The sequence below is a fragment of the Choloepus didactylus genome, chromosome 2, assembly GCF_015220235.1.
Source record: "Choloepus didactylus isolate mChoDid1 chromosome 2, mChoDid1.pri, whole genome shotgun sequence".
NCBI lineage: Eukaryota > Metazoa > Chordata > Mammalia > Pilosa > Megalonychidae > Choloepus > Choloepus didactylus.
In genome coordinates, this window is record NC_051308.1 from 31,994,197 (window position 1) to 32,007,185 (window position 12,989).

The following is a 12,989-nucleotide window of genomic DNA, read 5'->3' on the forward strand; positions in this document are numbered from 1 at the left end:
TGAAACCTATAAACTAGAATGCCAATTAATTAATTTGCAAGGGGAAATATAACTATCAGGCAGCCTAGGAAGCCTTAGTAGCCAAATAACCACAGCATTGCTTGGTGAGCATGAAGTCCTAATAAAGACAAGGGATTGTTAGTCAGCTTGGTGTCTCAGTTTCAGAAGCTTGAGGTTCCCTTACTCCCTCTTAAGCCTCAGTTTCCTCTCCAGAAAGACAAAAGTTTCCACTAGGTGCCTATGAGCGCTCGGGTACCCAGACCAAGCCCCCTTCCAGACTTTTGCTTAGAATTTTGTGAGACATTAGCTTTTGTAAAAACTTCCCACAACCTGAAGAGAGAAAACAAGTAGATCTTGGGAGGAGGGATGAGATTAAGCCTTGGTCAGAGATAAAGGAGCAGAGTTTAGGAAAGTTGCTGAAAGGTTAAAACAAAACCTGTACCCACAGGAAGGACACATAACAGCACAGAAAGGCCAGGTAAGGAAAGAAAGACATCTCAGTCTCTACCTTAAGAAAGGGAACAAAGAAACCATCACCACCTATATGAGGGATGGAGAAGCAGTGAGCTGAATAATCAGTTTTCATCTGGCTGTTGGGTCTCAGCAGGAATGGGATTTCCTCCACTAGCATGGGAAAGAGCATGCACATGTAGCAGATGTCAGACTTTGCAGGTGCTAGGAAAGTGCTGGGGGTGGGAAGGTCCTACACATTCGCTTTCTCCATGCTCAAGGACCATTGTTTGGAATCAACCCCAGGCCTTTTGGTTCTGTCCCACAGTTCCTTCTACTCCATCCTCCTTGTTCTTTAGGTTCCCCAACATAATACCAAGCTGACTCAGATTTTGTTGGACATGGGATTTAAAATATTTCAGGTTAGCTGATGTGGCTGTCATACCAAAAGTCAGATTTGATGAGGCCAAATCTTGAGTGAATGAGCTCATTCGTCTCCTGAACGAGCTCTTCAGGGTACCAAGTTGACCATTCCTTCTTTAGAAGACCTCAGGCTTGCTATGAATTTTCTGTGTATGACTACTTAGAATGGATTTGGGCCAAGAAAGAGGGAGAAGTGAGACACGCACTGTCCTGTTGTGGAGCAGGGGGTTATGTGGATGTGCAAAAGTGCCTCCTCCAGCCCCTCGCAGTTCAAAAACTCCACTTGCTCCTCAAACTTCATACAGTAGGCAAGTAACTGGAGCCAGATATGAGCTAAGCCCAAGTGCACAACCTCCACAGGGTCCCAGAAAGGGTCATCTTCTTGAGTCACATGGCTGTCTTCTCCATCTAGGAAGTGCTGGTAAAGTTCCTCCATTAGGAATTTCCTATTGATAAACTTGGCTTTTGACCAAATCCACACCTGGAAACACAAAGGTCAGTCACCAAATTTTATTTCATCTGCTTCTCAGACAAATTATGTGATTTTCCCCAGCATGCTCCCTCTGATGGGCTGAGTTAAGGGTAGATCTAGCCCACATAATGCTCTCATCAAATTTAGCTTTATTGGCATCCTTCAAGAATATCATTCATTCCTGGATCTGTTACTTCAGCATTGCTGGAGTCCAGGAAATGACTTAGAGATGATGAAGGAATTAGAAACAGACCCTTGAAATGAAGGTTTGGGGGCTGTGGTAGGTAGAATAATGAACCCTAAAGATGTCCACGTCCTAATTCCTGAAACTTGTGAATGTGCTACTTTACATAGCAAAAGGGAATTAAGGTTGCAGATGGAATAAAGGTTGCTAAATTGGTTAATCTTAAAATAGGAAGATTATCCTGTATTATCCAGATGAGTCCAATGTAATCACAAGTGTCCTTAAATGTAGAAGAGAGGCAGAAGAGAGGGTCAGAGAAAGAGATGTGACAAAGGAAGTAGGGTCAGAGAGATACCATATTGAACACTTTGAAGATGGAGGAAGGGGGTTACAAGCCAGTGAATATAGGTGGCCTCTAGAAACGGGAAAAAGTGAAGAAACATTCTCCCCTAGAGCCTCCAGAAAGAAATGCATCCCTGCCAACATCTTGATTTGCACCCAGTGAAACCTTGTTAGACTTCTAATTTACAGATCTGTAAGATCATAAATTTGTGCTTTAAGTCACTAAATTTGTGGTAATTTGTTACAGCAGTCACAGGACACTAATACAAGGGTATTATGCCTGGGGAAAAGAAAGCTGAGAAGTAGCTTCCCAGTGATTATCAAATTATACAATGTGTGCCTATCCATGAGCTCAGGTGATATTCACCACAAACATGTGAGGCAAACAGGACAAGTAGTATTATCTCCAATTTGCAGAGACCTTAGATGGTTCCACTCCTTGTTCAGGGATTTGGAACTAGTGAGAAGCAAACCCAGGACTAGATCCTATTGTTCTCTACCTCTTCGCTATGTGAAGGAACAGGGTCTCGGTATCAACACTGGCCACTGAGAGAGTGGAAAAAACTTTAAGCTGCAGTATGAGGGATTCAAGTTAGAAGACTTCTTGACCATAAATGACACATCAGAAGTGGTTCCCAGGTGGAAGTAGCAACTGCTTTTCTGGGTAATTTGAGAAATATAACAACAGGTAAGTCATTCTTCTCCGAGTGCTATATGTCTTCACAAAAAGGTTACCCTCAAGACACTAAGACAGGCTCCCTCCTTTTTCCATTTGCCTTGAGTAAAGTGAAAAATCAGTTGTTACCTCACAGGGGCCTCATAAAAAGGAAATGAGGATATGGCTAGGGCACATATTATGGGTGGCAGAGTACAACCAGAATTCTTGCCATGATTTTTTCTAAGGCTTTTAGACTAAAGATGTAACATTAAGACAATAAAATCAGTGGACTGCTTCATTACTTGTGGATATCAAATCACAGGTGCTATGACAGGCAAGATTTGTAGTAAAATTGTAGTATAAAGGGAGAAATGCTGGTTGGTGAGGCTTTGTAGGAGAAGCAGGGATACTTGTGCTGATTCTGTCCCCACTCCCCTCAGGGTCCCTCAGCTGGAAATGCTTCTTACCAGAGCCAAAAGATGTTGGGCAGGTAGAGCATAACAATAATTGGAGAAGATGGTGGAGTGGTGAGGTGTGGAATCTAGTTACTCCTCTATGGCAGCTGGTAAAAAGCCATGAGTTTTATGAACAGCCGTTCCAGGGACCTCTGTGACTGGTCAAGCATCATACACCAATGTGGAATGGGTGGAATGGCCAAGATCGCAGCAAAATACTCAGTTTCCCCAGCCAGAGGGCCGGCGCCCCCCACCCCCCACCCCCAGGCATGGCAGGCTGTCTTGAAGCTGGTTCCCCAAGGGAAAAAGAAACAGTCTTTGCTGGGAGCAAGGAAGGGGGCTCAACCCAGCCTCAACTGCAGAATTAACAAATTTGAACTGCTGAATAAAAGCTCCAAGCATAGATAAACCGGGAGCGGGCACGAAAGGAGCCAGGAGGAATTAGTCTGGTAGAGAAGAGGCAGGGCTGACAAAAACAACAACTACAACAGCAACAACAAAAAACAGAGACTGGAGTTGGAGGTGTTCAGAAAACTGGAAAAGGGCTGGGATCCAAGGAAAAGGGGCATAGAGATGGGTATCAACTTGGGCTCTGGCTTCCAAACCCGGGGAGCTGGGGTATGGCTCTGAAAAGGTTTCTCTTTTTCTTTTTTTCTGTTTTTTTTTTTTGTTTGTTTGTTTGCTTTTTTTCTTCCTTTCCTTTCTTGCTCTCTGACTCTGACTCTTTATCCTTTCACTTTTCAACAGCTCATCAGAGCTCCTGCTCCAGCACTGCCCCAGGCAAGGGTGGAATTAAGAAGTAAAGTTGTCTGAGAGTAACTATTCAGGTGAAAGAAATAATAGCTTACAGGCTTATCTTTAGATAGTCCATGCAGGGACTGACAAAACTTGGGGGGTAGCGCAAGGCCTTAAAAAGGGATTTCTTTTTTGTTGCTGTTGTTTTGTTTTTTTAAATAACTATTCTAAGTAGCTCATTACAGAAAGCCTCAATGATTTGCAATTGGCTGCTGGACCCAGGCAAGGGCAGAGATAAGATAGGTCTGAGAGACAAAGCAATGAGTAGAGTGGGGGAGACAATTTCCTAAAGGGCATAACTTCCCCAAGACAAGGTGGGGATGGGGCCCAGCTCAAGTGGTGCCCCTCCTTCAGAGAACTCAGAGCCCAGGGTCTGGAAAACAGAAACCAGCTTGAGTCGGCCATGCCCCCGGCAAGGACAGGGTCTGAAGAGAATTAAAAGCACCTGTGGCACCTCTTTACACTGGTGGGGAGCTGCAGGCTGACAAGTGCCACCTGCTGGACAGGATAGGAAAAGCACAGAGTCTAGAGGCTTCACAGGAGGGTCTGATAACCAGCGGGGTCTCATTCTCAGGGAAACTCCATATCTTTCTCCTGAGATCGGGGCCTGTCTGGATTGGGAAAATCTGACTGGGGTCAATCATATCTGGGGAGACCCTCTCACAAAAAGGTTACACAGAGGCAGGGCAAGAACCAGAAAAACAAGAGGTGAAAAATTCAACAGAAGTTAGGTTAGAGGTGTAGAATAAGTTGAACTGAATGCCAAAGGATAGAGAACAAAGCCAACCAACAAGAAAACCGTACGTAAAAGACTGAAAACAAGCTCCAGAGTAAACTAATCAAGAAAATCAGATGCCTAGACAGCTGAAAATAACAAGCCGTACTAGAAAACATGAAAGTATGCACAAGCCAAAGAAACAAACTAACACTTCAACTGAGAATTGAAACAACTAATTAATAATTGAACAAGGGAGATCCAAGATAGCGGATTAGGAGAGACAGAGAAAAATTCTCCTCCATGAAAAACACTACATAAAGGACAGAAAGTGCCCAGAACAGTGGCTCCAGGGTTCCCCTGGCTGTGCAGGGACTTCTACACCCATAGTGACTGTGTACTTGGAAAGACTGAGAGGCTCGGTTAGTAGATGGGTGAGTGTTCAGCCTGGAAAGCTGCTGGGGAATGGGCAGCTGGAGCCACAGACGAGTACAGTGGAGAGTACCCTTCCACAGCCCTGGGAACCCACCTCAGTACCTTGCATGGGTGATAAACCTTCACAGACCCATGGCCAAGAGCCCCCATGTCAGGGACTGGCCGTTGCAGCAGGCAGATGATCACAGAAGGAGGTAGCTTTCCATGCCCCAGGCAGCCATCTTTGAGGTGGTTGGTAGACACCCCTTCACAGTGCCTTGGCTGAAAGCTTCCTTGATGGAATTTGGGATTAGACAGGCTTGTGACAGTGTCCACTCTTCCTCCATGGAAACCCGTGGCATGCACAGCAAACTTTGAGAGTCAAAAGCTGAGAACACAGGTCATTTTGAGATAGAAAGAGGGCAGAGATCAGGCATGTGATGCTGAAGGAGTATAGAATGTTCAACAGGATTGATTGTATAGATCCAGAAATGGATAGTACAATACTGCGTGATGGTAGCACAATACTGTAAGTACACTGGCCAAAGACGTCTGTGAGTAAAGCTGAAAGAGGAGTGCTAGGGGCAAGTATGACACCAGAAGGAAAGATAGACGGTAAAGCAGGGGACTGTATGACTTAGTGGAACCTAGAATGGTCAATGATGTTGACTAAATGTACAAAATAAATGGAGATAGGAACAGTGTATGTGTATGCTTTTAAAGCCAAATTGGTATCAAATCAAACATGATTGTTATATATTTAGAATGTTGTTTTAATCCTATGGTAACTATAAGGAAAATATATGAAAAATGTATCCAGACAGAAATGAGAAGGCACTGAATATGCTACAACACAAAAAAATCAAATACGAAAGCAGCCATTAATGGATGAATTAAGGGACAAAAAATGGTGTAACACTTTCAAAGACTAAATAGCAAAAGTGCATTATCAGTAGTGACTTTAAACATAAATGGATTAAACTCTCCAGACAAAAGACAGAGATTAGCAGAGTGGATAAAAAAAGCACGACTTAACTATATGCCGTTTACAAGAATTAACCTTAAACTCAACGACACAAGTAGGTTGAAAATGAAAGGATGGAAAAAACATAAACCATGCAAGCTTTAATGAAAAGAGAGCTGGGGTAGCTATACTAATAGGTAAAATAGACTTTAAGTCAAACAAGTTATGACAGACAAATAAAGTCATTATTCACTGATAATCAGTTCAACAAGAAAAGTACAATTATGTATTTTGCACTTAACAAGAGAGCCCCAAAATAAATGAAGCAAATACAGACAGATTTAAAGGAAGAAATAGACAGTTCTACAATAATAGTAGGAGACATTAACACACCACTCTCAAAAATGGACAGAACATCTATACAGAAGATTAATAAGGAAATACTATACAAGACTTGAGAGATACTCTAAACCAACTAGGACTAACAGATATATATAGAACACTTCACAGAATACACTTTCTTCTCAAGTGCACTTGGATATTTCTCCAGGATAGACAATACCTTAAGTCATAAAACAAGACTCAGTAAATTAAAAGCTTTTGAAATCATACAATGTATCTTCTCTGACCACAATGAAATGAAACTAGAAATCAATAACTGAGGGAGAAATGGAAAATAAACATATGGAAATTAAACAATGCACTTATAACAACCAATGGGTGAAATAGGAAATCTCTTGAGGCAAATATAAATGAAAACACAACATACCAAAACCTATAAGCAGCAAAGGCAGTGCTAAGAGGGGAAATTTATAGCTCTAAGTGCTTACATTAAAAAGAAGAAAGATTTCAAATCATAGACCTAACATCAAAACTGGAAGAACTAGAAAAAGAGGAGCAAACTAAACCAAAAGCAAGCAGAAGGAAGGAAATAACTAAGATTGGAGCAGAAATAAATAAAATGGAGAACAGTAAAACAATAGAGAGAACAAACAAAATCAAAAGTTGGTTCTTTGAAAAGATCAACAAAATAGATAAATCTTTAGCTAGAAAAGGGAGACATTACTACTGACCACACTGAAATAGAACGGACTATAACAGGATGCTATGAACTACTATACACAAACAAATTAGATAACCTAGATGAAAAGGACAAATTCCTAGAAACACACAAACTACCTACATGACTCAAGAAAAAATAGAATATCTCAACAGACCAATTAAAAGTGAAGAAATTGAATCAGTAATCAAAAATCTCCCAACAAAGAAAAGTCCAGGACCAGATGGTCTCACAGGGGAATTTTACCAAACATTCCAAGAATTAACACCAATCCTCAAACTCTTCCAAAAGATGGAAGAGAAGGGAACACTCCCTAATTCATTCTATGATGCCAATATCATCCTCATACCAAAGCCAGGTAAAGATACCACAAGAAAATAAAAGGTACCTTGCCAGTTTGGATGTATTATGTCCTCCAAAAGCCATGTTCTTTGATGCAGTCTTGTGGTGGCAGACATATTAGTGCTGATTAGGTTGGAATCCTTTGATTGAGTGTCTCCATGGAGATGTGACTCAATCAACTATGGACAAAAATTTTGACTGGATAATTTCCATGAGGGTGTTACCCCACCCATTCAGAGTAGGTCTTATTTGAATCACTGGAGTCCTATAAAAGTGTTCACAGACAGAAGGAGGTGCTGCAGCCAAGAGAGACCCTTGGAAGAATGCACAGGAGCTGAGAGTGGAGCTGGTACATAACCTGGGATCAGCAGATGCCAGCCACATGCCTTCCCAGCTAACAGAGGTTTTCCAGATGCCATTGGCTTTCCTTCAGTGAAGGTATACTTGTGTTGATGCCTTCATCTGGACATTTTCATGGCCTTCAGACTGTAACTTTGAAACCAAGTAAACACCCTTTATAAAAGCCAATCCATTTCTGGTATTTTGCATAATGGCAGCATTAGCAAACTGGAACAAGTACAGACCAATAATTATTATGAATATAGATGAACAAATCCTCAACAGAATACTAGCAAACCAAATCCAACAGCACATTCAAAAATTATATGCCATGATCAAATGGGATTTATCCCAGGTAAGCAAGGTGGTTCAACATAAGAAAATTAATGTAATGTACCACAACAGAAGGAAGAAAAAAAAATCCACATGATCATCTCAATTGATGCATAAAAGGCATTTGACAAAATCTAGCACCCTTTCTTGATAAAAACACTTAGAAAACTAGGAATAGAGGAAACTTCCTGAACATTAAAAAGGGCATATATGAAAAACCCAGAGCTAACATCATTCTTAATGGTGAAAGACTGAAAGCTATCCCTGTTCTGGTATGAGGAACAAGGCAGGGATGCCCACTGTCACTACTGTTACTCAACATTGTACTGGAAGATCTAACCAGGGAAATTAGGCAAGGAAAGGAAATAAAAGGCATCCAAGTTGGAAAGGAACAAGTAAAACTTTCCCTATTTGCAGATGTCATGATCTTATATAAAGAAAATCTTGGAAAACCCACAACAAAGCTCTTAGAGCTTATAAATTAATTCAGCCAAATGGTGGGATACAAGATCAATGCTCAAAATTCAGTGGTGTTTTTCATTACTAGTAATAATCAATCCGAAGAAGACATCAAGAACAAAATTCCATTTACAATAACAACTAAAAGAATCAAATATCTAGGAATAAATCTAACCAAGGAGGTAAAAGACTTGTACACAGAAAACTACAAAACACTGCTAAAAGAAATCAAAGAAGATCTAAGTAAATGGAAGAGGGTTCTGGGTTCATGGATTGGAAGACTAAATATTGCTAAGATTTCAATTTTATCCAAAGTGATTTATAGATTCAACACAATTCCAGTCAAAATTACAACAACCTTTTCTGTTGAAATGGAAAATGCAATCATCAAATTTATGTGGAAGAGTAATGGGCCCAAAAATAGACAAAGTCATCTTGAAAAGGAAGAATGAATTTGGAAGACTCATACTTCCCAATCTTAAAACTCACTACAAAGCCACAGTAATCAAAACAGCATGGTACTGGCACAAGGACCGATAAGTAAACCAATGGAATTTAATTGAGAGTTCAGAAATCAACCCTCACATTAATGGCTAACTTATTATTTTTTTTTTGGTACTAATCTACATGTATTTATTCACAAGTTTGATTAAAACCTCACAGTTAGGAATGAGATCATTACAATGACAAAAATAACTGTACAGACAGACCCCAAGTGCAGAGTCAAACTGCCATGAATCAGAACATAGTTCACGTCTGACTCCTGAGTACCTACCACACACACAACCTTCATGCCACCCATCCACACCCCAACAACCATGTGTGCTAAGTTTGGACATAACCCAGGACTATTCTGTCAGGATCTGGGGATCAGAAGAGAGAAATGATCAAGGAAAAGAAGCCGGGACTCTCAATATATCTCTCTGCTCTGCCAATGACTCAGAGAGGGCAAAAGATTGAAGCACTGGGGCTTTTACTTCCTTGGCACAAAATTTAACAGGCAACAAGGTGGTCAAGGAAAGGCTTAAGTTAGTCTCATGTTTATGTCCCTTTTTCAGGGCCACAAAAGGATAGCAAGCCGGGACAAAAAGAAAAATCCTGCCATTTAAATTCTAGGGAAAAAAGGGAGGAAAGAAGATTTAAAATGTGATCCCTATTCTCAACAGACTGGCATGACCTGCAGGCAAACCAGCTAAACCAAGCTGACACCATCTGAACATGACCTCTTAGGAAAAGCATAGCTTGTTTTTATTTTTAGCTGTGAAGGGAGGAGGAAAAACTTTTCAGAGAAGCAAGAAGGTCATAAACTACATTCCTGTTGTGTTAGTATTTGGGCAAGATCATATCTACTCTTTCCCAGTCGGTCTATGGCTCTGAGGGCTTGGAGGGGGTGGCATGTGCCCATTCCTCTGCCTTTAGCCTCTGAGAAGGCAAGCGTGAAGTGTGAAAAATAACAATGGAAATCAAAAGAAATCCCATTCAACTCCCTAATTCCTTCGTTTTGATACAAAGATTAAAAACAACACTAAATTTAAATATGCTGTTTCTAGCATCTCCACTGATCCTGTCGAACCACTGAAAACACAGAAAGCTACTGTCTGAAAGGATTCACTTCCAGTGCTCTTGCTAAGCGGACAAGGATAGGAAGGAGGCAATGCGCCACCTGAATACATCATGTGAATATGAAAGAAAACTAGTCAGATTCAGAGTAGTTAGTGGTGTCAGATTCAGACACCACAGGTTAGGGTGAGTCAGTGGGTGATAGTGACATCTGAGGAGTGGGGAGGGGTATTTACTGTACAAATGCTATGTCCCTAGAGACTGAAACGAGGGGAGGACAAAGCACTTACACTGCACAGTGACCATTCACATCCACTACACCCACAGCCTGTTACCAGGAACATACCCCAAAAGTCCTCATTGGAAAGCTCAACCGGCCAACACGCTTTCCAGTTGCATCTTGAGAACTGAAGGAAATCCAAAGCAGTGTGGAACCAAGTGGGAACTGGAATGTTGGCAAAGGAAAACACTCAGCGGAAGCAAAAGGAAGTTGTCCCCTTCTGGCTTGAGGGGAGAAATCTGTTGCAGATTAGCTCAGTGAAATACTGAATTTCACAATGCTTAGCCTGAGAATACAGTGATGTCTCCCCTGGATGCCTCCTCCTTCTCCATGTTTTGATAAAGAGCAGTAAGAACTCTGAATGAAGTCAGACACCAGTTACTAAATTATCTTGCTCTGGTGATCACAGCAGATACCGTCTAACACATCTGTCTTGTCCCCATTCCATAGCAAAGTGATATGGGACTGAGATGGGGTAGAAGCAGCCTGTGTCGTTTTCTCCCAAAGCCTTTCAGGCATACTCAATTGGGGAAGGGCTCCGACTACCACCATCACCCTTCCTCTCAAAGGACTGGACAGTGGCCTTGGCTTCACTACCCGTTTCCAGAGGCTTAGCTGAGATGTAGTCCTTTACTTTGATCTTAATATTCTTGGCTTCCAGAGTGGCCATGTGCAGCTTCTCCAGGAAATCGGGCATGCCACTGGAAACCAGCCAACTAACACAGTAGCGAGGAAACACAGTCTGTGGATAGTCACTGTGTATCAGCAAGTAGTCAAAGCTATTCTCATCAAATGACTTGTGGGGATCGATAACCATTTGGGATTCATATGATCTGACCCTGACGAATTCCAGAAACTGGCAAACTGGGCGCTCCACAGCTCGTGACGCTAATACCATCACATTGTTTTCCTCATCCACACTACACCGCCGAACATAAACATAATCCCGCGAGTACGTCAGATAAGGAAAATGGGTTACCCAGTGGAGAACCTCAGAACCACTAACCGCGACTCTCTCCACCACCTCCAGCTTGTTTACCAGGGCGTCCTGCTTTTTTCAATACTCTGTATCCAGCTGAACACTGACGAACTGCCGGGGTGTCACAATCGCGTAGGTTCCAAAAACTCGATACTGGTAAAGGTGGGTGCCTGTAATTGGGCGCCGCAATGGCTTAAAATGTTTCTTATCCATCGCCATTTCCCATGGCTGCTCTTGGCTGCCTGAATTTTCATTCCCTTCTGTTTGGGATTTTGGTTCTGGGGATGGCACTCGACTCCGGAGCTCTGAAACATGCTTGACATTTCCTCCAAGCGCTTCACCTCATCAGTGGACCCTGCAGCATCTCCTCCTGGATCTGCTCCTCTTGCACATGAAGACACGGGCCAGAGCCCCCATCAAAGCCGAGGCATGGCTGGGAGGCCGCTCCGCCAGCGCCAGAGACTGCCAGAGAGGACGCGGCGGGAGCTGTGGGAGCAGAGGCTGCGGTCTCTGCCCTGCGCACCGACGCCCACGCCCGTCACGAAGCGGCACTGATTGGCCAGCAGGGCCAGCAGACCCCGCCCCACGCTCCCGCGCGCCCCGCCTGCCAGGCCGCCAGCGAGGCGCCTACGTGGCGGGTGGCTGCCGCGAGAACAAGGCGGCCCCACGCCCAGTGAGGCCTCCCTCCGGAGCCGCCCGCATCCCGCATGCCCAGACCAGAGAGGCCTCCCTCTGCGTGTGCCGGGCCACAGGTGGCCTTCCGCAGACCTCCCTAGCCAGCCGGCGCAGAGCCCATCTCCCTGTCCCGAGGCCAGGAGCCTCCCCTCCTCTCCGCACAGCCACGACTGAGGAAAGGGCGGTCGCTGTGGAGGCCATGCCGGAGGTGGTCCTGGTCCCGGGCTGCGAACTGGCCAGCCCGCTCCCCTCCACCCTGCAGGACCGCGGTGCCAGGACAGCTGCAAGCGAGGAGGCCAGGGCCTGACCGCTAACTGATTTTTGACAAGGGGACAAATACCACTCAATTGGAAAGGAATAGTGTCTTTAACAAGTGGTGCTGGGAAAACTGGATCTTTATATGGAAAAGAATGACGGTCAACCCCTACCTCACAGCATATAAAAAAATCAACTCAAAATGGATAGAAGATCTAAATATAAGGGCCAGAACTATAATACTACTAGAAGTAAACATAGGGAAGCATCTTCAGGATTTTGCTTAGGCAATGGTTTCTTAGACCATCTCTTAGATCCCCAATTCACAAGCAACAATAGAAAAAAATAGATAAATCATACCTAACCAAATTTTAAAACTCTAGTTCCTCAAAGAACTTTTCATGAAAGTAAAATGACTTATACAATGGGAGAAAATATTTGGAAACCACATAACCCAAAGGGGTTTAAAAATCCAAAATATGTGATTAAATCCTTCAACTCAACCTCAAAAACACAAACAACCTAACTTAAAAATAGGCAAAAGACTTGAGTAGACATCTCTTAAAAGAAGATATATAAATGGCCAAAAAGCACATGAAAAGAAATTCAACATCATTAGCCATCAGGGAAATGCAAATCAAAACCACAATGAGATACCATTTCATACCTACTAGAATGGCTATTATTAAAAAATAACAAGTTTTGGAGAGCATGTGGAGAAATAGGCACACTTATTCATGACTCACGGGAATGTAAAATGGTGTAGCCACTATGGAAGACACTTGGGCAGTTCAGAAAGTTGATACAGAATAACCATTTGTCCTAGCAATCACGC

The 12,989-nt window shown here is 42.9% G+C and overlaps 1 protein-coding gene and 1 pseudogene across 1 annotated transcript in view; both read right to left on the bottom strand.

Moving 5' to 3' along the window:
- The window catches only part of LOC119511265 (kinesin-like protein KIF28P), an 84,420-nt gene that overhangs the window by 23,607 nt on the left and 47,824 nt on the right, over positions 1-12,989 (bottom strand). The window contains 1 exon segment of the mRNA XM_037805770.1: positions 1,080-1,354. Within this exon segment, the coding sequence (XP_037661698.1) occupies positions 1,080-1,354 (275 nt within the window).
- LOC119527044 lies at positions 10,741-12,100 on the bottom strand (annotated as a pseudogene).